Raw genomic sequence first — 27461 nt, 5'->3', positions numbered from 1 at the left:
TTTTTTTTTTTTCTTTCTTTCTTTGTATGTAACTTGGTAAATACACTTGATCTAGAAAATATGCCAACCAGAAACAGCAAATTTAAGGGATTACCCTAGACCGTGTGTTACTGAAGCTAAGAGCTGGGTCTGCAGCTCTTTCCCCCTGAAGTACTCAAATCCACCCACAGCTCTATGGTGGAGGTCTGTAGAAGCTGTTCTGTACAGCCCCATTGAGAGCTATGGATATACATTCTGAGTTTGTAGTCTGTCCACTCCAAGGGTGGAATTCAAATGTTTGAAATGTCAGTTGGGTGTCTGTTTTTTTTCCTGTCTATTAGATAGGAAAAAACAGACACCCAACTGACTTTTTAAACAATTGAATATCCCCCCAAGAGAGGGTTCTTTGTGGGGGAATCAACTAGTCTTACTCTGTGCCCCACCCATAGTGGAGATGCCATCTTCAGTTATGATACTTTTAGAATTCTTGTGACGTCATCCGCTTTTCCACAAAATAAATATCTTTTTATTTTTCATAGTCCTTTAATAAAATTGTGTTGAAAACCATATACTATTGGGAGAATCTGCAGTTCAGTGCAACCATGCTGACTGCACAGCTAGTAAAGAACTGCTCTAATCCCATGTGAAATACTTGAGGCCATGTGCTGAGATGTTTGCATACAGTATCTCACCTAAGTGAAGATGATTATTTGTTTTGTGTATTTGGGTATTTCTGGTTTGTTACAGCGGTATATGTCTCATGGTAATATGGCCTGTATTTCCATTTTCCTCAGGAAACGCAGGCAGCGGAAGAGAGCTGTTCACTGCGTGATGTAGCCGAGGGCCAGATTGGGAAACTGGTTATACGAAGATCAGGCAAAGTTCAGCTTGTCCTGGGCAAGGTCACTCTTGATGTCACCATGGGGACCTCCTGTTCCTTCTTACAGGTGATGTCACTCACACTTGCAGTACTTATATGATGTGCTAGTTTTTGTAACCTTTAAATAGTGATTCTCCTTCCTCCGTCTGAAGGATACTCTTGACCATGGGTTTAATGAGGTTTGAGGAACTAGCACTTAATAGGGTAACATTTTTTGTAGTAAATACGCTCCTCCACTGCAACTCTTTCTTCAGTTATTTATTCTGTGTTTAAGGAGTAGGTCAGCACTATGGCCCAAATGTATTAAGCCTTAACAAGAGATAAAGTGGAGATGGATAAAGAGTGATCACTGACCAGCCAATCCGCTCCTGTCATTTTTCAATCACAGCCTGCGACATGGAAGTTAGGAGCTGATTGGCTGGTCATTTATCACTCTTTAGCCGTCCCCACTGTCTCTTAAGGCTTAATACATTTGGGCCGGTGTTGGCTAGTATATTGTTACCTGTACGTTTAGCATTTTATCCCTTTAAAAATCTACCATCCTTCCTCCTATCTATAGCAGCTGCAGCTGCTCGAGCTCAGGATACAGTGGAAGGATGTGGTGCCGGCAATCCCGTAAGGCGCTGGCAGGTTCACAGTCAAGAGAGGGGGGTGCAGTGGTCAGCTGGCCAGGAGTCACTGCATCAGCGGTGGCTGGACCTGCTGCCTGCAGGATAGCACCGAATGATGCGGCCGACAGGAGCAGGTGCTGGCGAGTGTCGGTCCGGCTGGAGCCAGGACCTGTAGCAGGGGTCAGCAGTAGGGCCAGCAGCATGGCCACAGAGCCACGGATGCTGGGTCCCGCCATCGAGCACGGCTGTTTGATCTGGCAGCAGTTACCGCATTTTGCCCACGGACCAACTAGTAGACCCAGAGAGGACTGCTGTGTCAGGGAGGCATTGCAGCTACCATTAGTGAGAGCAGTGCAGGCAGTACTGGTGCTTTCTACTTTAAACACAGCTGCCAGCCATTACAGATGCCATCAGCAGGTAGGGTATCCAAACTAGGTCGCCCTGAAAGAAGGGGGGGGGGGGGGTGCTGTATGTATGACAGTGCCCTCCTCTATCGCTCTACTGAAAGAATCAAAGGACTGAGGCGATTCACCCAGGGCCAACCCTTAACCAAAAGGGTAACTCGCTGTGTCAAAACTGGCCATCAGGTGGGATGCAGTCATCACGCCGGCTGTCAGGATCCGGGCGGACAGGATACTAACGCCAGGAATCCCGACAGCCGACATTTCTCATACGTCCTAGATGATGCTGGGGATGCTTCAAGAACCATGGGGTATAGACTGGATCCGCAGGAGACATGGGCACTTTAAGACTTTAAATGGGTGTGAACTGGCTCTTCCCTCTATGCCCCTCCTCCAGACTCCAGTTAGATTCTGTGCCCAGAGAGACTGGTCACACACTGAGGAGCTCTCCTGAGTTTCTCGGAAAAAGACTTTTGTTAGGTTTATTATTTTCAGGGAGACCTGCTGCAACAGGCTCCCTGCATCGTGGGACTGAGGGGAGAGAAGCAGACCTACTTCTCTGAGTTCAAAGGCCCTGCTTCTTAGGCTACTGGACACCATTAGCTCCAGAGGGTTCGATCACTTGGTCCGCCTAGCTGCTTGTTCCCGAAGCCGCGCCGTCACCCCCATCACAGAGCCGGAAGATAGAAGCCGGGTGAGTATGAGAAGATCAGAAGACTTCAGCGACGGCAGAAGACGCGTTTGAGGTACTGCGCAGCAGGCGCGCACAAGTGATTTGGTGCTAATTGATATATATATAATATAAAGCGCTAACAGGTCTGGGCAGTCTTTTTACTAGCTTCAGTACCGGGATAGGCGCTGGGTTGTGAGCTGGCAGAACTCCCTCTGTGTCTCTCTAACAGGCTTTGTTGTGGGTCTGTCTCCTATTATCCCAGTGTGGTTGTGGGTGTCGGTACGTGTGTTTCGACATGGCTGAGTGCTCTTCCCAGGAGGAGGCTGGAGTGGGGACAGAAAAAACTGTGAGTGACCGTGTCGGCACCGCCGACGGACGATTGGGTAAATATATTGAGTGTTCTGAATGCAAATGTGACTCGGTTGTCTAAGAGGTTTGATAAATCTGAGACTAAGAACCAGACATGGAGAAAATCCATGGAGGATGCATTGTCACAAGCTCAGACCCCTTCGGTCTCTATCTACAGCTACTGCGGGTAAGTCGTAATTTTTACCTTATGTTGCTGCACAACAGAAGAAAACGCCCCACTATCAGATGCAGTCCTTTCGGCCCAATAAATACAAGAAAGGACGAGGCTGCTCCTTCCTTGCTGCGAGAGGAAGAGGAAGGGGAAAAAGGTCACCGGCTGTGGCAAGTTCCCAAGAGCAGAAGTCCTCTCCGGCTTCTACCAAATCCACCGCATGACGCTGGGGCTCCTCTGCGGGAGTCTGCACCATGGGGGCACGTCTGAGGCTCTTCAGTCAGGTCTGGGTGCACTCGGACCTGGATCCTTGGATATTAGAAATAGTAGACCAAGGGTACAAATTAGAGTTTCAGAACATGCCCCCTCACCGATTTTTCAAATCGGCTTTACCAGTTTCTCTTCCAGAAAGGGAGGTGGTATGCGCTGCGATACTAAAGCTGTGTCAAAATCAAGTCATTGTCATGGTACCCCCCGTCACAACAGGGGGAGGGTTTTTATTAGAGTCTGTTCGTGGTACCGAAGCCGGATGGCTCGGTCAGACCGATTCTGAACCTAAAATCTCTCAATTTCTTTCTAAAAAGATTCAAATTCAAGATGGAATCTCTCCGAGCAGTGATCTCCAGTCTGGTGGAGAGCGATTTTATGGTGTCTGTCGACATAAAGGATGCCTACTTACACGTTCCCATATATCCTCCACATCAGGCATACCTGAGGTTTGCTGTTCAGGATTGTCATTACAAATTTCAGACGTTGCCCTTTGGTCTGTCCACGGCTCCGAGGATTTTCACCAAGGTTATGGCGGAAATGATGGTTCTCCTGCGCAAGCAGGGAGTCACAATTATCTTGTACTTGGACGATCTCCTGATAAAGGCGAGATCCAAGGAAAAATTGCTGAAAAACGTTGCACTCTCTCTGATGATTCTGCAACAACATGGTTGGCTCCTAAACTTGCCAAAATCACAGCTGGTTCCGACTACACGGTTGTCGTTCCTGGATATGATTCTGGATACAGAATTACAGAGAGTTTTTCTTCCAGTGGAAAAGGCTCTGGAAATAAAGAACATGGTAAAACAGATTCTGAAACCGGCAAGAGTGTCGATTCTTCAATGCACTCGGTTGCTGGTGAAGATGGTGGCGGCCTACAAGGCCATTCAGTATGGCAGGTTCCATGCCAGGGTGTTTCAGTGGGACCTGCTGGATAAGTGGTCCGGGACTCACCTGGACATGCGCCGGAAAATATTCCTATCTTCCAGGACCAGGATCTCCCTTCTGTGGTGGCTGCACAGTTCTCACCTTCTGGAGGGACGCAGGTTCGGGATTCAGGATTGGATCCTGGTGACCACAGACGCAAGTCTCCGAGGCTGGGGAGCAGTCACACAGGGGAGAAATTTTATGGAATTAAGGGCCATTTACAACAGCATTCTGCAAGTGGGTCATCTTCTTCGTGGTCTGCCCGTCTTGATTCAGTCAGACAACATAACAGCAGTGGCGTACATAAACCGCCAGGGCGGAACAAGGAGCAGAGCGGCAATGGCCGAGGCCACGAGAATTCTTCGCTGGGCGGAGAAACATGCAAGCGCTCTGTCAGCGGTCTTCATTCCAGGAGTGAACAACTGGGAAGCAGACTTCCTCAGCAGACACGATCTCCATCCAGGAGAGTGGGGTCTTCATCAAGAGGTCTTTGCAGAAGTGACAAGTCGTTGGGGAATTCCTCAAATAGACATGATGGCGTCCCGCCTCAACAAGAAACTTCAGAGATATTGTTCCAGGTCAAGGGACCCTCAAGTGATGTTGGTGGACGCCCTGGTGACACCGTGGGTGTTTCCGTCGGTATATGTGTTCCCTCCACTTTCACTCATTCCAAAGGTGATAAAGATCATAAGAAGAACAAGGGTTCAGGCGATACTCATTGTTCCAGACTGGCCAAGGAGGGCTTGGTATCCAGATCTTCAGGAGTTGCTCATGGAAGATCCCTGGCCTCTTCCTCTTCGAGAGGACCTGTTACAACAGGGTCCGTGCGTGTATCAAGACTTACCGCGGCTGCGTTTGACGGCATGCCGGTTGAGCGCCAAATCCTAGCCCGGAAGGGTATTCCCAGTGAAGTCATTCCCACACTTCTTCAGGCTAGAAAAGAAGTAACGGCAAAGCATTACCACCGTATTTGGAGGAAATATGTGTCTTGGTGTGAATCCAAGAAGGCTCCTACAGAGGAATTTCAGTTGGGGCGTTTGCTCCATTTTTTACAAGCTGGTGTGGATGCGGGCCTAAAGTTGGGTTCAATTAAAGTGCCAATTTCGGCCTTATCGATTTTCTTTCAGAAAGAATTGGCCTCCCTTCCAGAAGTTCAGACCTTCGTGAAAGGCGTACTACACATCCAACCTCCCTTTGTGCCCCCAGTGGCGCCTTGGGATCTGAATGTGGTGTTGCAGTTCCTACAATCTCATTGGTTTGAACCTTTGCGTAAGGTTGAGTTAAAGTTCCTTACTTGCAAGGTAGTCATGTTGTTGGCCTTGGCTTCCGCAAGGCGGGTCTCTGAATTGGCGGCTTTGTCTTACAAAAGTCCCTATTTAATCTTCCATGCTGATCGAGCGGAGTTGAGAACTCGTCAGCAATTTTTGCCAAAGGTGGTTTCACGTAAACCAGCCTATTGTGGTGCCTGTGGCTACTGACGCTTTGGCGGAATCAAAGTCCCTCGATGTGGCCAGAGCTTTGAAAATCTATGTTGCCAGAACGGCTCAAATTAGGAAAACATAGGCTCTGTTTGTCCTGTGGGCTCCCAACAAGATTTGGGCTCCTGCTTCCAAGCAGACTATTGCACGTTGGGTCTGTAATACGATTCAGCAAGCTCACTCTACGGCAGGATTGCCGTTACCGAAATCTGTGAAGGCCCATTCTACCAGAAAGGTGGGCTCATCCTGGGCGGCTGCCCGGGGGGTCTCGGCATTACAGCTTTGCCGAGTGGCTACTTGGTCGGGATCAAACAGCTTTGCGAAGTTTTACAAGTTTGATGCCCTGGCTGAGGAGGACCTCTTTGTATAAACCCCATGGTTCTTGAAGCATCCCCAGCATCCTCTAGGACGTATGAGAAAATAGGATTTTAATACCTACCGGTAAATCCTTTTCTGTTAGTCTGTAGAGGATGCTGGGCGCACGTCCCAGTGCGGGCTGTATCTGCAGTTTGGTTGTAGTTACGCTCATGTTGAGTTTAGTTCAGTCAGTCTGTGACTGTTGTTTGGTCATGCCGTTGCATGCGTTGTTGTTGAATGCCATGTTGTACGGCGTGGTTTGAGGTGTTAGCTGGTATGTATCTCACCTTAGTTTAAAAATTAAATAAATCCTTTTCCTCGAAATGTCCGTCTCCTTGGGCACAGTTCCCATAACTGGAGTCTGGAGGAGGGGTATAGAGGGAGGAGCCAGTTCACACCCATTTATAGTCTTAAAGTGCCCATGTCTCCTGTGGATCCCGTCTATACCCCATGGTTCTTGAAGCATCCCCAGCATCCTCTACGGACTAAGAGAAAAGGATTTACCGGTAGGTATTAAAATCCTATTTTTACTGGCAGTTGGAATACCGGCACCCGCCTGTAACTCCCACTGGGTTGGTAGATTCACGCCACCTATAGAAAATAGAATAGAACCTGTGGCGAGTGAAGCTCGCTGCCTCTCAGCCAGATGGGATGCCCCTGTCGGGATACTGACAGCCGGCAGCCTGGAGGTAGACTTGGCACATTGGACAGTCCACCTGAAAGAGGGCCGATTGTCTGCTGTGAAACTTCTCTCAGGGACTCCACGTGGCTGGAAGTCTAGGATAAGTATCTGCCATTTCTGCAGCGGGGGTACATTGGTATTCCACAGGGAATAACATCGGGGTGTAGAGTTGGATCTTGATCCGAGGCACCAACAGGCTAAAGCTTTGACTGTTCCCAGGATGCACTGCACCGCCTCCTCTATATCCCCGCCTCCAGGCACTGGAGCTCAGTTTGTAAGTTGGTGCCTGCAGTGCAGGCAGCTAACAGGGAGGGCTGTGCTAGACAGTCCTGAAAAGAGCTTTTCTGAAGAAAGAAGACTTCAAGGGCCGCAGCACAGGCACTAGCAGCTATATGTCATTCTGACATATTGTGCTGTGGCTCCCTCACCTCCCGCGCCCTGGTTGCCGGGTACTTACAGCGGAGGCGCTCCGGTCTCATCAGGCAAACACACTCCGGGATCGCGTGGCTGCACGTTAAGGAAGGAGGTAAGAGGGTCCCCCAGGCGGGATCTGCCGGAAACGCGATCCGGGACGCGGTCTCCAGAGACGGTCCGCGCCGCTGGCGTGGACACTGGCCGTACAGGGACCCCACTATTTCCACCAGAGCAAGGAACACAGGCCCTCATTCCGAGTTGTTTGCTCGCTAGCAGATTTTAGCAGCATTGCACACGCTAAGCCGCCGCCTACTGGGAGTGAATCTTAGCTTAGCAAAATTGCAAACGAAAGATTCTCAAAATTCCGAATAGAAATTTCTAAGCAGTTTCTGAGTAGCTCGACACTTACTCTGCCACTGCGATCAGTTCAGTCAGTTTCGTTCCTGGGTTGACGTAACAAACACACCCAGCGTTCGCCCAGACACTCCCCCGTTTCTCCAGCCACTCCCGCGTTTTTCCCAGAAATGGCAGCGTTTTTTCACACACTCCCATAAAACGGCCATTTTCCGCCCAGAAACACCCACTTCCTGTCAATCACACAACGATCACCAGAACGAAGAAAAAACCTCGTAATACCGTGAGTAAAATACCAAACTTCTTAGCAAATTTACTTGGCGCAGTGCGAACATTGCGCATGCGCAGTTTGCGGAAAATCGCTGCGATGCGATGAAGAAGAACGAGCGAACAACTCGGAATGAGGGCCACAGGTCGGATTTACTAAAATCCGCTTTCCATAGGCTCCATAGTACCCGGTGGTGAAGTCCAGCATAGGGCAAAGGGTGCTGACCTGTAGCCCCTCCCCCAGGCGCCACCAACAGCAGATGTTCCCGCTCTGAACCTGCATGTCTCTCTTCCTCACTCCCTGTCAGCGTTTGAGCGCCATTACACAGAGCTGCGCTGAGCCTGGGACTGCTGGGCAAAGCCACCTTCCTCCTCAACGCTGTGCATTAACAGGACACTTAAGTAACTGTCTAAACGACATGTAGAATACTTAAGAACAAGTGCATTACTACAGGGATATTTAGTACAAGTATTCTGTGATATACATCCAGTGTTTACTGTGCATTGTTATATCTGTATACATACATACATACATACATACATACATACATACATACATACATACATACATACATACATACATACATACATACATACAGTAGCTTTACGTAGTATTGCTAGTCCAGTGCAGTTTTATTGTTGTGTAATAATTTCTGCATTGTACATGTGACTGTGTGTGCCTATAGCTGCTCTGTGGTTCCTATTCAGTGTATCTCACACACATAGCTATCCCTATATTCTGTACCCTGAAGGGGGCTAAGTGCATCAGGGTCTCCTATATAGTTTTAACAGGATATACTTTGTTTTTTTTCTCTGTGTATTTCAGTTACCGTATACCACTTTACCTCTATTGCATAGTTGTCCGCCAGATTGAAAAGGTTCTTGGTGGGCTGTATGATATGGTCATACAGCAATGATGAACCGGGTTCGAGAGGAAGTGAAAGTGAAGAATGAGAAGACATGTGAGGATATGTGTGGACTGTGCAGAGTGGATGCAATTTGATAGGAAGGTTTATGAAAGTTATGTGGGCGGTTCTGGAATTTGATATGCTTGCCTAAAGAGGTGAGTTTTCAGGGAATGCTTGAAGGTTTGGAGACTAGAGGAGAGTCTTATTGTGCTTGTAGGGCATTCCACAGAGTGGGTGCAGCCCGATGATGGGGAATCTACAACACAAGTTGATGTTCTTGACCTATTGGAGGCTATCAAACTGATTCTTCAAATTGATGATGAAACTGACTCTCCAGATACGTCTAAGAAACCTGATAAGTTCAAACGTCAGAAGGTTACTAAATTAGTTTTGCCACATTCTGACCATTTAATTGACATATGTCAGGAATCCTGGGAGTCTCCAGGAAAGAAATTCTCCGTGTCGAAAAAGATGCTAGCTCGTTATCGCCTAGCTGCAGAGTTAAGTAAAAATTGGCCTTATCTGGCTTATGTAAGGTTTGCACTGCAGGACTGTCACTACCAGTTCCAGGCCCTGCCATTTGGTCTCTCCACGGCACCAAGGGTGTTCACCAAGGTGATGGCAGAGATTATATTTCTACTCTACAAACAGGGAGTGAATATAATTCCGTACCTGGACGATCTCCTGATAAAAGCACCATCCAGGGAGAGGTTGTTGGACAGCATTGCTCTCTCTGCCAAACTCCTCCAGGATCACGGGAAGGTTCTGAACTTTACTAAATCTCTCCTAGAGCCAACAGGGAGGCTCCCATTCCTGGTAGTGATACTGGACACGGAGTCACAAAAGGTGTTCCTTCCGTTGGAAAAGGCATTGGTAATCCAGTCGATGGTTCGGTATGTCCTGAAGCTAACCCGGGTGTCGGTGCATCTGTTCATTCACCTTCTGGAGAAAATGGTGGCCTCTTACGAGGCTCTTCAATACGGAAGGTTTCACGCAAACCCTTCCAGCTCAATCTGTTGGACAAATGGTCCGGATCGCATCTTCACATGCCCCAGAGTATCTGTCTGTAGCCAAAGGCCAGGATCTCCCTTCTGTGATGGCTACAGATTTCTCACCTCATCGAGGGTCGGAGGTTCGGAATTCAGGACTGGATTCTGTTAACCACGGATGCAAGCCTCAGAGGTTGGGGAGCAGTGACCCAGGGGGTGCAGTTTCAAGAAAGATGGTCAAGTCAGGAAGTCGTCCTTCCAATCAAAATTCCGGAACTCAGGGCCATATACAACGCTCTTCTGCAGGCCTCACATCTTCTTCAAGATCGGGCAATTCAGTCCAGTCGGACACTATGACGGCAGTAATGTACATGAACTGTCAGGGCGGAACGAAAAGCAGAGCAGCAATGTCAGAGGTCAATTGGATCAGTTAAAAAAATATTTTTTAATCATATAAAACCACATAAATGGTTAATTAGAACACATACGAAACTGAATAAAATATATTAAAACCACTGGCTCTGAGATGGTAATATTTCAATCTGCTGATAGGAACCAAACCATTACTTAGTCATCCCGGACTTAATATGGATAGAAATTCCCTCCTCCTTATAGATTGTTTGCACAGTCAGCTGGTAATAACCTGATAATACCTCACGCACAGTTCCACGAGGTGATAGCTGTAATTACTCGTCTGCGTAGATAGTTCAAAGGGTTTCCATATCTTGCTGGATTTGCTGAAGAAAGGAGAGGTTTATTTCCTAATCCTTGGAAATCCAAGTAAAAGTAGAAAAGTCCTTATCCGGATCAATCTCAAAATGGTATAAGAACTGGGGTTCCACAGCGGTATCTTAACGCGTTTCTCTGGGCTAGGTCGCTCAGCTTCTTCAGAAGAAGCTGAGCGACCTAGCCCAGAGAAACGCGGATAAGGACTTTCTTACTTTTACTTGGATTTCCAAGGATTAGGAAATAAACCTCTTCTTTCTTCAGCAAATCCAGCAAGATATGGAAACCCCTTGAACTATCTACGCAGACGAGTAATTACAGCTATCACCTCGTGGAACTGTGCGTGAGGTATTATCAGGTTATTACCAGCTGACTGTGCAAACAACCTATAAGGAGGAGGGAATTTCTATCCATATTAAGTCCAGGATCACTAAGCAATGGTTTGGTTCCTATCAGCAGATTGAAATATTACCATCTCAGAGCCAGTGGTTTTAATATATTTTATTCAGTTTTGTATGTGTACTAATTAACCATTTAGCCATGTATGTGGTTTTATATTATAATTTTTTTTTTTTTTAACTGATCCAATTGATTTATTGATTTGGAGATGCAACTCATAGCGCTGGTAACTCTTTTTTATTGTTTATTTCCTGTGGGGTCTGACGAACCTCTTCCAGCTGTTGTGGTAATCTAGTGGGTATATATACCATTTTATTTCAGCAATGTCAGAGGTGTCAAGAATTCTCCTCTGGGCAGAAAGAAACGCTGTGGCTGTGTCAGCGGTCTTCATTCCGGGAGTAGACAACTGGGAAGCAGACTTCCTCAGCAGACACGACCTGCACCCGGAAGTGTTCAGGTGCTTGACAAGTCGGTGGGGATATCCACAGGTCGACATAATGGCCTCTCGTCTCAACAAGAAGATCAGGCGGTATTGTTCCAGGTCGAGAGACCCACAGGCGGTGGCAATAGACGCCTGACAACTCCATGGGTCTATCAGATGGTGTACATGTTTCCTCCACTTCCTCTGATCCAAGAATTCTAAAAACGAATACAAAGGGAAAAAGTTCAAGCAATACTCATTGCTCCGAACTGGCCAAGAAGGGCCTGGTACCTGGACCTTCTGGAGATGCTCCTCGACGATCCATGGCCTCTACCTCTTCTCGATGATCTTCTGCAATAGGGCCTGTTCGTCTATCAGGACTTATTGTAGTTACGTTTCACGTCATGGAAGTTGAACGGCTGATTCTAGCCAGGAGAGGGATCCCTAACAGGGTTATCCCGACTATGATCCAAGCCAGGAAGGGGGTAACGTCTAAGCATTACCACCGTATTTGGAAGAACTACGTCCCTTTGTGTGTGAGCAGAAATTATTCTGCGGTGGAATTTCATCTGGGACGTTTCCTGCTTTTTCTGCAGGCAGGCGTGGATGTGGGCCTGCGTCTGGGCTCCATAAAAGTCCAGATTTCGGCCTTGTCCATTTTCTTTCAGAAACAATTGGCTTCTCTCCCTGAGGCCCAGACATTCTTGAAAGGTGTTCTGCACATCCAACCTCCCTTTGTGCCTCCCACGGCACCTTGGGATCTTAATGTGGTGCTGCAGTTCCTCCTAACTATTTTGAACCGTTATTGGAGGTGGACTTAAAATATCTTACTTGAAAGACCGTCACACTGTTGACCTTGGCTTCAGCAAGATGTGTGTCGGAGCTGGGACCTTTGTCTCACAAAAGTCCCTATTTAATTTTCCATGAAGACAGAGCTGAACTCAGAACTCGTCAGCAATTTCTTCCTAAAGTGGTGTCCGCTTTTAACATTAACCAACCTATTGTGGTTCCGGTTGTCACTGACACCTCTGCTACTTCAGAGTCTTTGGATGTTGTGAGGGCTTTGAAGGTGTATGTGAAAAGAACAGCTCGTCACAGAGAGACAGACTCGCTGTTTGTTCTTTATGATCTCAATTAGATTGGGTGTCCTGCTTCAAAGCAGACAATTACACGCTGGATCAGACTTACTATCCAGCATGCTTATTCCACGGCAGGTTTGCCGTGTCCAAAATCTGTACAGGCCCTCTCTACTAGGTCGGTGGGTTCTTCCTGGGCGGCTGTTTGGGGTGTCTCGGCTTCACAGCTCTGCTGAGCAGCTACTTGGTCAGGTTCGAACATGTTTGCGAAGTTTTACAAGTTCGATAGTTTGGTCAATCCGTACTGCAGGAACCTCAGCACTCTCCCACCCGGTTTGGGAACTTTGGTACATCCCCATGGTACTAAAAGGACCCCAGTATCCTCTAGGACGTAAGAGAAAATAGGATTTTAATTACCTACCGGTAAATCCTTTTCTCATAGTGATACTGGTCGCCCGCCCAGTGCTTCGTTCTTCCTGCACGGTTACTTGGTTAAGTAATGTTGGTTCAGCCGTTGCTGTTCCTGTGTCAAGTTTGGTTAGGTTGGCTTTCCTCTTGTTGTGTGTTCTGGTTTAGAATCTCACCACTATCCTTATCTATCCTTCTCTCAAAGTATGTCCGTCTCCTCTGGCACAGTTTTCTAGACTGAGTCTAGTAGGAGGGACATAGAGGGAGGAGCCAGCCCACACTATCAAATTCTTAAAGTGTCCATGGCTCCTAGTAGACCAGTCTATACCCCATGGTACTAAATGGACCCCAGTATCCTCTACGGACTACGAGGAAAGGATTTACCGGTAGGTAATTAAAATCCTATTTTTTTCCCCTCAAAACCATTGATAAAATTGTTTTCTGCAGCGGGGTACATTGGTTTCCACAGGGAAACATCGGAGTGTAGAGATAGATCTTGATCCAGGCACCAACAGGCGAAAGCTTTAGACTGTCCCAGGATGCATTGGGGCCTCCTCTATAACCCCGCCTCCAGGCACTGGAGCTCAGTTTCCAGTTGGTATCCTGCACAGCAGGTCACTTAACAGGGAAGCTGCACTGAAAAGCTTTTTCAGAAGACTTCAAGGGACGCAGCACTTACATGTCAGGGTGACATTCTGTGCTGCTGCTCCGTCACCTCCCCAGCGGCGCTGCATACTCCCGCTGGCTGTTCTCTGGTACTTGCAGCAGAGACGCTTCGGCTCTAGGCACACGGTCACAGACGCTCTTAGTTCGCATGGCTGCTCCTGAAGGGAGGAGTTAAGAGGGTCCCTCTGGCGGGACCCGCCATTAAATCGCTTTCCGATCGCAGTCCAGGAGACTGACTGCGACGCTGGCTTGGACACTGGGCAGGGACCCCACTATATCTACCAGAGCAGAGGAGTACAGGTCGGATACGCTAATATCCATTTTATTAAGACTCCATAGTACTAGGTGGTGAAGTCCAGCGCAGGGGAGAAGGCGCTTGACCTGTAGCCCATTCCCCGGCCCCATGTACTAGTGGTGTTCCCGCCCTGGAGCTGCCTCACACTCTCCCTCACTCCCTGACTGAGACGCTGGGCGCCATTTTATAAGAATATCTCTCTGCGACTGGTCTCCGGGACTGCAGGGCAAGGTCTCCTTTATAAACCCGCCTGTACATCAGCGCCGTGGTTTTACAAACACTTAAGAATTCTACATGTCGGTATTCAGATAGAGTTAGTTAAGAACAAGTGTACCTGTGCAGAATATATTGTACGAGTATTCTGATATATACATCCGTTCTCAGACCGCGTATGTAATAAATGTGTGTGTGTGTATATATATATATATAATTTTTTCTTCTTCTCATATGTCCTAGAGGATGCTGGGGACCACATCAAGACCATGGGGTATAGACGGGATCCACAGGGGACATGGGCACTCTTCAGACTTTTCATTGGGTGCGAACTAGCTCCTCCCTCTATGCCCCTCCTCGAGACCTCAGTTTTAGAAATGTGCCCAGGCAGACTGGATGCACTCTGAGGAGTTCTACTGAGTTTCTCTGAAAAGACTTATGTTAGGTTTTTTATTTTCAGGGAAAACTGCTGGCAACAGACTCCCTGCTTCGTGGGACTGAGGGGGCAGAAGCAGAACCAACTTCCTCAAGAGTTTCATGGCTCTGCTTCTGGCTGACAGGACACCATTAGCTCCTGAAGGGTACTGAACGCTAGCCGTGTCTAGATGCTCACTCCCACAGCACGCCGTCACCCCCCTCGCAGAGCCAGAAGTCAGTAGACAGGTGAGTATGAGAAGAATGAACTTCTATCAAGTAAGTGATGGCTGAGGTACGGCGTGGCTGGCGGGAGCGCAGCTCGCCATTGCTGCCCACACACACAGGCACTGCAGGGTGGGGTGGTTTTTGGCGCGCGCCCTGGGCTGCAAGAAATATACCTCAAACTAGCTAAAAGGGGGCATAAGATGCCGCTGGCACAGCCCTACCCCCGCCAGTATAAATATCATAATGTGTACCGAGTGTAAGGATGCGCCATTGCGGGGGCGGAGCTTCTTCCTCAGGCAGCCAGCACACTGCTCAGCGCCATTTTCTCTCTCTCCTCAGGCTGCAGAGAACACGCTGGTCCTCTCCTCCACTTCTGACAAGTACAGGGTGCTATTAAGGGGGGGCACAAAGCGATTGTGGTGCATTTAATAGTGTGAATTACTGTTTAAAAACGCTATTTGGCTGTGAGCATTCTGTGTTCACAGGCATAGCATACTGGCGCTGGGATTGTGAACTGGCTGCTCCTATACTGTGTCCCTCTGACAGATTTTACTGTGGGTCTGTCCCCAAATAAGTCCCAGTGTGTCTGTGAGTGTGCTGTACACGTGTGAAGCATGTCTGAGGCAGGGAGTTCCTCCCCGGAGAAAGCCATTTTAGGGACACAAAGTTGTAATGTAGTGGCGCTACCGGCACACCAAGAGCCTGCATGGGTGAAAGAGATACGTGACAGTATGCATCTGATTAACTGAAGATTAGATAAGTCTGAATCTAAGGCTGCATGCTGGAGAAAATCTGTGGAAGATGTGATTTTTCAGGATGCTGTTATTCCTTATGCAGGCGGCCCCTCTGGGTCACATAAGAGACCATTTGCGAATGTTGTAAACACTGATACCGGCACGGACTCTGATTCTTGTGTCGACGATAGTGACTCCAGAGAGAGAGATCATAAATTGGCAAAAAGTATACAATATATGATTGTGGCTATAAGGGACGTGTTGGAGGTTACAGAAACCACTCCTGTACCTCAGGAGAAGGCTTATTTAGGTATGGAAAAGAAATCCAAAGTCACGTTCCCTCTTCCACACGAACTAAATGCTCTTTTTGAAGGGATGTGGGTGCATCCTGATAAGAAATGTTGTATTCCCAAAAGGATTCAGATAGCTTACCCTTTCCCGCCTGAGGACAGGAAAAAATGGGAGTCACCCCCTGTGTTAGACAGTGCGCTTTCCAGGTTGACAAAGAAGGTAATTCTCCCTGCACCTGGCACGGCTTCACTTAAGGAGCCAGCAAAATGGAAACGACATTGAAATCCATTTGTTACCAGTGGTACACTGCTCAGGCCCTCTACTGCCTGTGCGTGGGTGAGTCGCGCTATTGAAAAATGGTCAGAAAGCGTGTCATCAGAAATTGACACAATTGATGAAGATGAGATACTCCTTAAGTTAGGGAATATCAAGGACGCTGCCGCCTACATGCTGGAAGCAATGAAGGATATTGGACTCTTGAGTTCACAAGCCGCTACCATGGCAGTATCGGCTAGATGCAGATTCCAAAAGAAACATGAAGGCGCTCCCATATAAAGGTGAGGCCTTATTTGGCGATGGCCTGGATGCGTTAGTCTCGGCGGCTACCGCAGGTAAGTCGACATTTTTGCCCTCTGCGCCTGCACCGGCAAAAAAGACCTATCACCCACAAATGCAGTCCTTTCAGCCCAATAAATACAAAAAGACGAGAGGTAGGGGAAGATGAAAGGGAAAGAAGCCCACAGCAGCTCCAGGTTCCCAAGAAAAGTCTACCCCTACTTCTGCCAAATCCTCAGCATGACGCTGGAGCTCCCTTGCGGGAGGCCGTTCTGGTGGGGGCACGTCTCACTCTTCAGCCAAGGTTGGATTCTGTCTGGCCTGGATCCCTGGGTGTTGCAGATAGTATCTCAGGGATACAAACTGGAGTTTCAAGATGTTCCCCCATGCCGATTTTTCAAATCAACCTAGCCAGTTTCTCCGCCAGAAAGAGAAGCAGTAACAGCGGCAATCCAAAAATTATGTCAAGACCAGGTCATAGTCCTGGTACCGTTGTCACAACAAGGGCGTTTTTTTTTTTTATTCAAGCCTCTTTGTTGTTTCGAAGCCGGACGGCTCGGTCAGACCGATCCTAAATCTAAAGGATCTGAATTGCTACCTGAAAAGGTTCAAGTTCAAGATGGAATCACTTCGACCGGTGATTGCCAGTCTGGAGGAGGGGGACTACTTGGTGTCGGTGGACATAAAGGATGCTTACCTGCATGTTCCCATTTATCCTCTTCACCAGGCTTATCTGAGATTCGCGGTTCAGGATTGCCATTACCAATTCCAGACGTTACCTTTTGGCCTCTCCACAGCGCCGAGGGTATTCACCAAGGTGATGGCGGAGATGATGGTCCTCCTTCGTCAGAAAGGAGTTAATATAATTCCTTATCTGGACGATCTCCTGCTAAAGGCGAGATCCAGGGAGCAGTTGTTACAAAACATATCACTCTCTCTGTCAATACTCCAACAACACGGGTGGATCATAAATTACCCAAAGTCACAGTTGGAACCGACGACAAGGTTGTTTTTCCTCGGGATGATTCTGGACACAGAAGTTCAGAGACTATTTTTGCCGTTGGAAAAGGCGGTGGAAATACAGAAAATGGTAAAACAGATACTGAAACCATCCTGTGTGTTGATCCATCAGTGCATTCAGTTGTTGGGGAAGATGGTGGCGGCCTATGAGGCCATACAGTTTGGCAGGTTCCATGCCAGAGTAATGCCAGAGTATTCCAGTGGGACCTGTTGGACAAGTGGTCGGGGTCACACCTACACATGCACCGAAAGATAATCCTGTCATCAAAAACTAGGATTTCGCTCCTGTGGTGGTTACACAGCTCTCGCCTACTAGAGGGACGCAGGTTCGGGATTCAGGACTGCGTCCTGGTAACCACGGATGCAAGTCTCCGAGGCTGGGGAGCAGTCTCTCAGGGAGAAAACTTCCAAGGACATTGGTCACATCAGGAAGCCTGCCTTCACATAAACGTGCTGGAGCTAAGAGCCATTTACAACGGCCTTCAACAAGCGGTACATCTTCTTCAAGACCGTCCCGTGCAGATCCAGGCGGACAGTGTAACAGCAGTCGCGTACATAAACAGGCAGGGCGGAACGAAAAGCAGAGCGGCAATGGCAGAGGCGACAAAAATCCTCCGCTGGGCAGAAAAACATCTACAAGCTCTGTCGGCAATATTAATTCTGGGAAGCAGACTTCCTCAGCAGAAACGATCTCCATCCAGGAGAGTGGGGCCTCCACCAAGAAGTTTTCGCAGAGGTGACAAGTCTTCGGGGAGTTCCTCAAGTAGACACGATGGCATCTCGCCTCAACAAGAAGCTTCAGAGATACTGTTCCAGGTCGAGAGACCCTCAAGCAGTAGCAGTGGATGCGCTAGTGTTCCAGTGGGTTTTCCAGTCAGTGTATGTCTTCCCTCCACTTCCGCTGATTCCAAAAGTACTCAGGATCATAAGAAAAACAAGGGTTCGAGCAATCTTCATTGCCCCAGACTGGCTCAGGAGGGCTTGGTACCCAGATCTTCAGCAGTTGCTCATAGAAGATCCTCACCCTCTTCCTCCTTGCGAGGACCTGCTGCAGCAGGGGCCGTGCGTGTACCAAGACTTACCGCGGCTACGTTTGATGGCATGGCTGTTGAGCGCCGAATCCTAGCCAGGAAGAGTATTCCTAAGGAAGTCATCCCCACCCTTATTCAGGCCAGAAAGGGAGTAACGTCGAAACATAACCACCGTATTTGGAGAAAATGTGTCTTGGTGTGAATCCAAGAAAGCTCCTATGGAAGAGTTTCACTTAGGGCGTTTCCTCCATTTTTTGCAGGATGGTGTGGAGGCAGGCCTCCGATTGGGATCAATCAAGGTCCAGATTTCGGCATTGTTAGTGTTCTTCCAAAAACAATTGGCCTCTTTTCCAGAGGTTCAGACCTTCGTGAAAGGGGTTCTGCACATCCAGCCTCCATTCGTGCCTCCAGTGGCACCATGGGACCTTAACGTGGTATTGCAGTTCCTTCAATCGGATTGGTTTGAGCCTCTACAAAAGATAGAGATGAAGTTTCTCACTTGGAAAGTGGTGATGCTTTTGGCTTTGGCATCTGCAAGACGGGTGCCTGAATTGGGGGCCTTGTCTCACAAGAGCCCTTACCTGATCTTCCATGATAGGGCAGAGTTGAGAACTCGACAACATTTTCTTCCTAAGGTGGTTTCATCTTTTCACATAAACCAACCTATTGTAGTGCCAGTAGTTACTGACACATTCACTGAATCAAAATCTCTAGATGTGGTTAGAGCTTTGAAAATCTATGTTGCTAGAACGGCTCGTATACGGAAAACAGAGGCCCTGTTTGTCCTGTATGCTCACAACAAAATTGGGTGTCCTGCTTCCAAGCAGACTATTGCACGGTGGATCAGAAATACGATTCAGCAAGCTCATACTACGGCTGGATTGCCGTTACCGACGTCTGTGAAGGCCCATTCCACTAGGAAGGTGGGCTCATCCTGGGCGGCTGCCCGGGGGGTCTCGGCATTACAACTGTGCCGAGCAGCTACTTGGTCGGGGTCAAACACATTTGCTAAGTTCTACAAGTTTGACACCTTGGCCGATGAAGACCTAAAGTTTGGTCAATCGGTGCTGCAGGGTCATCCGCACTCTCCCGCCCGCACTGGAGCTTTGGTATAAACCCCATGGTCTTGATGTGGTCCCCAGCATCCTCTAGGACGTATGAGAAAATAGGATTTTGATACCTACCGGTAAATCCTTTTCTCCTAGTCCGTAGAGGATGCTGGGCGCCCGTCCCAGTGCGTACTTTACCTGCAGTTTAGTTATTCGGGTTACACAAGTTGTGTTATCTTAGGTTCAGCATGTTGCTGCAATTGTTTCATGCCTGTTGGCATGTGTTATGTTGAATGCCATGTGTGCGGCATGGTTGAGGGTGTGAGTTGGTATGTATCACACCACTAGTATTAAAGTAGGTCCTTTCCTCGAAATGTCAGTCTCCCTGGGCACAGTTCCTATAACTAAGGTCTGGAGGAGGGGCATAGAGGGAGGAGCCAGTTCGCACCCAATGAAAAGTCTTAAGAGTGCCCATGTCTCCTGCGGATCCCGTCTTTACCCCATGGTCTTGATGTGGTCCCCAGCATCCTCTACGGACTCCTTAACTCCGGAGGTTCGTCTGTCGCTGACCTGGTGGCTACAGGACCAGCAGTTGAGCAGGGGCCATCCCTTCTGGATCCCCAACTGGGTTTTACTGACTATGGACGCCAGTCTGAGGGGTCGGAGCAACACTCTTTCCATGGTAGGTGGACAATGGAGGAATCACTCCTCCCGATAAACATTCTGGAATTTCGGGTAGTGTTCAATACTTTGTCTCTCGCCCTGCCTCTGATACAGAACAGGCCTACCACGGTGGTGTACGTAAACCATCAAGGCGGTACTTGAAGCCGCATCGCAATGATGGATGGGTCATAACATTTTAGTTGGGCGGAATGTCATCTGCCAGCTATATCGGCAGTGTTCATTCCGGGAGTCCTCAACTTGGACGGTGATTTCCTCAGTCGTCAGAATGTGCACGCCGGAGAATGGAGTCTAGATCAGGAAGTCTTTCAACTCCTAGTGAACAAGTGGGGCCTACCAGAACTGATGGCGTCTCGAAACAGTCACAACGTTCCGGTTTTCGGATCAAGATCCGGGGATCCCCAAGCAGCGTTCGTAGACGCACTGGCAATTCCATGGACTTTTCAGATGCCCTACGTGGCTCCCTCCAGTGTCACTCCTGCACAGGGTACTACGGAAGTTCAAACAAGGAGAAATACTACTTCTAGTCGCTCCAGCTTGGCCCAGACGGCATTGGTTTTCAGACCTGCAGGGTCTGTCCATAGAGTGTCCTCTTCTACTTCCTCAACGCCCAGACCACCTCGTTCAGGGCCCTTGTGTCTACCCGGACCTGGCCAGACTGGCTTTGACGGCGTGGTTCTTGAAGCATCACTCCTGAGGGCCAAAAGGTTCTCCGTGGCGGTTATCTAAACTATGCTGAAGGCCCGAAAACCGGCATTTGCAAGGATATATTACAGGGTCTGGAATTCTTACTTTACCTGGTGTGCTACTAAGAATTACGATGCATACAAATTCAGAACTTCCAGACTAATGGCTTTTCTGCAACAAGGCCTGGACTTAGGCCTTCGTCTGGTCTCCCTCAAGGTTCATATTTCTGCCTTGTCTGTGTGGTTTCAGAGGAAAATTGCGTCTATTCCTGACGTTCATATTTTCACTCAGGGTGTTTTACGGATTCAGGCTCCCTGTGGCTCCATGGGATCTGTCTGTTGTCCTGAATGCCTTGCAAGAGTCTCCATTTGAACCTCTTGAGTCAATGGACCTTAAATTGCTCACGGCCAAGGTGCTGTTCGTACTAGCTGTTGCCTCTGCTAGGAAGGTGTCAGACCTAGGCGTTTTGTCTTGTCGTGCACCCTTCCTGATATTTCACAGTGACTGGGCAGTTCTCAGAACTCGCCCTGGCTATTTACCTAAGGTGGTGTCATCTTTTCACCTTAACCAAGAGATTGTGGTTCCGGCCTTCCTCTCTTCTGGTTTACCCTCCAAAGAGCGGTATTTGGATGTGGTACGGGCTCTCCGTACATACGTGGAGAGGACTGCCTCTATCAGGAGGTCAGATTCAGTTTTTTTACTCTTGGTTTTCACAAACGTGGCTGGCCTGCGAATAAGCAAACCTGGGCCAGATGGATTAGAATCGTGATTACACAAGCCTATATGCAGGCTGGACTCCTAGCTCCTGCTGCTATTAAAGCCCATTCTACTCGGCCTGTTGGACATTTTTGGGTGGCCCGCCGAGGCGCACCCCTGATCAATTGTGCAAGGCGGCTACGTGGTCCTCAGTGAACACGTTCATTAGGTTCTATGCCTTCGATACTTCCGCCTCCCAGGATTGGACGCCGGGTTCTTCCTTTGGACGCCGGGTTCTTATACCCGCTACGGCATGTCCCCTCCCATGAGGAACTGCTTTAGGACATCCCCGATGTTTGCCTGTGGAAACCAATGTACCCCGCTGCAGAAAAGGAGATTTATGGTAGACTTACCATTGTTAAATTTCTTTCTGCTAGGTACATTGGTTCCACAGGGCGCCCGCCCTGACGCACCTAGCTTCTATGGGTTTGTATGGCATTAGCCGCTGGTCCCTTCCCCTGTCGTGAGAATGTGGTTCTATGTGACTAACATATGCTTTCTCTTATACCGCTCCTGCATTGGAGTGGTTAACGAAACTTTGCTCCAGTGCCTGGAGGTGGTGTTATAGAGAAGACCCCAATGCATTCTGGGACAGTCTAAAACTTTAGCCTGTTGGTGCCTGGATCAAGATCCATCTCTACACCCCGATGTTTCCCTGTGGAACCAATGCACCTCGCAGAAAGAGATTTAACAATGGTAAGGCTACCATAAATCTCCTTTTTTTTTTTTTTCCCCCCCCCTTACATTTTTATTTAATATAGGTTAAATTTTTTTTTTTTTTTTAAATATTATATTATGCACATATAAACGGTATATGTAATGTCTTTTACTGTCTCTCAGGAACTGGTGTCGGTCAGTGTTGGGGAAGCCCGGCGAGGAGAAATGATGGTCCTGGGACATGTTCAACATAAACTTGTCTGCTCGCCAGACTTTGAGTCTCTACTTGAGGGACGGCAGCGCTGAAATACCTTCATACAACTTCGTGAACAGCTGATTATGTCCTCTCTTGTTAATATAGTATCACTGGAAAATGTTCTCGTGGCAAGTGGATGGTGTGCCCTAGGGTGTGATGTTACAGTTTGTTTCCTGTGCAGATGCCCTTGGATGTTTATTCTTCTGGCCATGTTATTGGATCATCATCTCCATGATTTTTGCTCATTGAACGTAGCGGATGATGTTGGAGAGAATTTGTTTGTTACGTGCGTGTGCATAATGTACAGTGAAATTCAGGTTTACTTTACAAATCACAAACGGGGGGTGCTGACTGAAATGAAACAATGAAACATTGTTAGGACACATCAGGTCTTTTATTTAATTAAACTGGACACAATGTGATCCAATATTACCTCACTTTGAGCTGTTGTATTTATATCAGATTGCACCGTTACAAATTCATCTGTATTTTCATAGAACAGACATCGTGGAGGCTGTCATTGTGGGCTGCCTCTAATTCATGAGTACACTGAGGGTCCCATTTATCAATAATCACATGTGCAAAGTGATTTGGGCATGATATGAGCACCCAAAATTGCATGCGATTATACTGCTGGCATATATCAATCTTCACGTGCTGGAACAGGGGCTCAGAAAGGAGTCCATCCCTGTGATATGTTTGGTGTGTTAGCCATTGCTGGGGAGGTTTCTGGAGGAACCCTCTAGTGGCTAATTTTGTGAAGTGTAGGTCATAGGCTAGAGCAGCACAACACCATCGTCAGATAGCATTATCTGGGAGCCACCAAACCCCAGAATGCGAGCTTGGTAAATCTGACAGCATTACATGCCCCATAGAAACGTACAGGTGCCGTGACTGCTGTAGGAAATGGAGGGGCTGCAGTAAATATAGATATCTGCAGCCGTTCCTCCTTGTTATTTATTGGGGATACTTAATATTTGCTGATATCCCCCAAAAACAGGTGTTTTTGAGGAATATGCAGCAACTCCATAATGCTAAATAAACCCGAGACAGTTTCCAATAGATGTAATCTAGAAAGTCCCACTCATCAAGATTGCTAGCAGTCCCACAAGTTTTGTAGAGGATGTTTCTTCATCAAGCCATAGATCTAGTAGGAAACTGATGAGTTTAAAGCTGGGTACACACTGAGCGATGATATGTCTAGTCTGGCGTATTGAACCGACAGATCACTCACATCACCACTTATCAGGCAAAGTGTGTGACCGATATGCGGGTGCCCGTGGTTGCTAGTGACGTCAAGTTTGAAGTACTGCTAGCGACAACATGCATGCTGAAGGATGGGACAATGATCATTCCGTCCTTCATTAACATCGCTCAAAGTGTACACAGGTTCCGATTTGTAGGTTGGGGTCTACTGCGGTATGCTAGCAGCGGGGCGAGCGCAAAAGAACCCCTTGTGGGCTCATTGTGCTCGCCACGCTGAGGCCACGGTGGCGCACTACGCTATTTATTCTTCCAGGGTTGTCTTGGACACCCCAAGAGGGAAAATAGTTGTCAGTATGCCAGGTGTCCGGATTCTGGCGCCAGTATGCTGAGCGCCGGGATCCTGACAGCCAGCATATCAAGTGCCACTCGTTGGTTGGGTACAGATTGCGTCAGTGTGTACCCAGATTTATAATTTATTTCAGTGATTTTGGGACTAAGGGCCTAATTCATAAGGATTGCTATTCAGACTGAAAATAGTGATGGTCTCAAATGCAGATAATAATCGCATGTGAAGAGCTGCCCAGAAAGGAAAAAGACACCCACCGCCTTATTCGCAAGTTTGCATAAGCAGCAGAAATCGAACACCATCGACAGGTGCTGTTGACCCATACCTACTCAAAATATTGCAATTACAGTTGCAGCGGGTGCCATGTTTTTAATTGCAGCGATCACAGCTGACGTCAGATACACGCCCCTAAAACAGCCATGACGCACCTGCATTTTGCCAACCACCCCCCCAAATGCCATGTTGCCTCCCACAAACGGTCACTTCCTGTCAATAATTTTGATGCTTCATTTTCACAGGGCCTGCGATTGCAGAGTAATCGTACTTTGATCTTTGTGCACGCACATTGCGTTCGCATTGCATGCACAGTCTACCAATAATCGGACGATATACGTTTTTGCAATTTAATGATCCTTACTGAATTAGGTCGTAAATGAATAGGCATGTACATTAAACCCATCCCTTTGCAGGTGACTAGTTATATCATGAGGTCTAATTAATTGTCTGCAGCCTGACAAAAGTACAAATTTGTTAGTAAAATAAAAATCATACTTGCCTACTGTCCTGGCGTTTTCGGGTCCCCCGCAGCCCAGGAAGCATGGTCACTACTCTCAGATTCTTCCTAGTGCAGAGGGCAGAACGGTGGGATAAATACAGAGAACTGCGATCTCTGGAGAGGGAAGGGCCTAATGAAGTGATTATATGCTAATTATGTCATTTTAGCCCCACCCATTAGCAAATACAATTCTGTTCCAGCATTTTTCCAATGAGGGGGTGGGGCCTAATGACACTCTTGTCCTGGTCCTGCCCACTTTCTTCTAGGAAATTCACAATGTAGGCAAAAGGAGATCTATGGTAAGAACTTACCCTTGTTAAATCTTTCTCTGAGGTACACTGTATTCCACAGGGAATAACATCGGGGTGTAGAGTAGGATCTTGATCTGAGGCACCAACAGGCTAAAAGCTTTGACTGTTCCCAAGATGCTCAGTGCCGATTCCTCTATAACACAGGAGCTCAGTTTTGTTTACCAGTCCAATGCAGTAGCAGGTAAAAGAGACAACAATAGTTAGTAGCCACAGACACCACATTCTCACGACAGGAGAAGGTATCAGTGGCTAATGCCATACCAATCCAAAGAAGCTAAGTGCGTCAGGGTGGGCGCCATGTGGAATCCAGTGTACCTCGCAGAAAGATTTAACAAGGGTAAGTTCTTACCATAAATCTCCTTTTCTGCAGCGGGGTACACTGGTATTCCACAGGGAATAACATCGGAGATGTCCTAATGCAGTTCCTTATGGGAGGGGACGCACTGTAGCGGGCACAAGAACCCGGCGTCCAAAGGAAGCATCCTTGGAAGCGCCAGTATCGAAGGCATAGAACCTTATGAACGTGTTCACTGAGGACCACGTAGCCGCCTTGCACAATTGTTCAAGGGTCACACCACGGCTGGCCGCCCAAGAAGGTCCAACCGACCGAGTACAATGGGCCTTTATGGTAGCAGGAGCTGAAAGGCCAGCCTGTACAGAAGCATGTGCAATCACCATTCTAATCCATCTGGCCATGGTTTGCTTGTGAGCAGGCCAGCCACGTTTGAAACCAAACCGAACAAAGAGAGAATCCGACTTCCTGATGGAGGCAGTTCTCTTCACATAGATACGGAGAGCCCGTACCACATCCAAAGACCGCTGTTTGGAGGATAAATCTGGAGAGACAAAGACTGGAATCTCTTGGTTAAGGTGAATAGAAAACACCACCTTAGGTAGATAACCAGGCGAATTCGAAAAACTGCCTGGTCACGGTGAAAAATCAGATATGGTGACCTATAAGACAAGGCACCCAAATCCGACACCCGTCTAGCAGAGGCAATAGTCAGCAGAAACAACACCTTAAGAGTAAGCCACTTAAGGTCTGCAGATTCAAGAGGCTTGAACGGAGACGCCTCCAAAACCACCGACAAGTCCCAAGGAGCCACCGGCGGGACATAAGGCATTCTGGGAACAGTCAAAGCTTTGAGCCTGTTGGTGCCTCAGATCAAGATCCTACTCTACACCCCAATGTCATTCCCTGTGGAGCCCAGTGTACCCTGCAGCAGAAATGGTGCTGAACTCTGCTGGGTTCATACTGAGAAGAAGCTCCGCCCTCCGAAGATGGCACGTCTTCCCACGCAACTTCTATATACTGGCCTGAAGATTCCGTTGCTAGCCGGGGGATTCAGTCCCCGGCCAGCGTCTGTGTACTGAGGATTCAGGCGCTTGTCTGGGGATTCAGTCTCCGGCTAGCGACTGTGACCAGTTTAGGGTATTTAGACGCTGGCTCAGCACCGTGATTCCATTTCTGTGTACATGAAATGGATTCCTCCTGAAAGGAAACCACTTCAGCAGTATGACACAGAGGCCCTAGACATGGCTATGAAAGGTATTGAACACCCACATACACACACAGGGAATTGTCAGTCATAGCTCCCCCTCACCCCCAAGTATGGCAGAGATTGGAGCCAACCCCCACACAGCGCTCTCTGAGGTAGAACAAATAAAACTACCAGCGCCACCTGTGTACCTTAATAGACTACACAAATTTGACACAATCCCCCCCCCCCCTTTCTACAACCCCCTGGCACCGCTCAGGATAGCTGGAGTTGCTTGGAGGGACAGCTCCCTGTGTACAGGAACTGCAGGCAGGAAAATGGCGCTGAACTCTGCTGGGTCCGCTCTGAGGAAAAGCTCCCCCTCCTGAAGATAGCGCGTCTTCCCGCACAATTCTTTATACTGGCCTGAGGATTCCGTCGCTAGTCGGGGCTGGTTAGCGTCTGTGTACTGTGGATTCTGTCGCTAGCCTGGGGATTCAGTCTCCGGTTAGCGTCTGTAACCAGTCTATGGTATTAAGACGATGGCTCAGGACGCCCCGCATAGCGCCAACACTGTGTGCCGCTGAGCCTTACCGGAGCGCAGTAGCTCAGCGCTGCGCTCCTACCCTTGTGCCGCCATATCTTTCCCCTTCTGATGTTCTGGCTCTGTGATGGGGTGCGATCCCGTGTGGTGGGGAACGTTCAATCCCCTCAGGAGCTCAGTGTCCTGTCAGCGGAGATAGTGGCTCAGACCCCGCAGGGCGGACACTATTTCCCCCCCTTAGTCCCGCGAAGCAGGGAGGCTGTTGCCAGCAGCATCCCTGTAAAATAATAAACTCTAAAAAATAACTTTACTAGAGAAACTCTGGAGAGCTCCCCTTCTGTGACCGGCACATTTTCTAAACTTAGTCTGGTGGGAGGGGCATAGAGGGAGGAGCCAGCCCACACTCAAACTCTTAAAGTGCTAGTGGCTCCTAGTGGACCCATCTATACCCCATGGTACTAATGTGGACCCATCTATACCCCATGGTACTAATGTGGACCCCAGCATCCTCTAGGACGTAAGATAAAAATA

At 48.2% G+C, this 27461-nt stretch overlaps 1 protein-coding gene across 1 annotated transcript in view; it reads left to right on the top strand.

The window, feature by feature from the left end:
- The window catches only part of POLR3D (RNA polymerase III subunit D), a 37331-nt gene extending 14624 nt beyond the window's left edge, over positions 1-22707 (top strand). Inside the window, exons 8-9 of the mRNA XM_063931807.1 lie at positions 774-926; positions 22198-22707. Coding sequence (XP_063787877.1) covers positions 774-926; positions 22198-22320 — 276 coding nt within the window. The 3' untranslated portion in view covers positions 22321-22707. The remainder of the gene's footprint in view (positions 1-773; positions 927-22197) is intronic.
- Positions 22708-27461: the final 4754 nt, after the last annotated feature.

The sequence above is a fragment of the Pseudophryne corroboree genome, chromosome 6 (genome assembly GCF_028390025.1).
Source record: "Pseudophryne corroboree isolate aPseCor3 chromosome 6, aPseCor3.hap2, whole genome shotgun sequence".
NCBI lineage: Eukaryota > Metazoa > Chordata > Amphibia > Anura > Myobatrachidae > Pseudophryne > Pseudophryne corroboree.
Note: the sequence above shows the minus strand (reverse complement) of the source record. Positions and strands in the feature narration are given on the sequence as shown.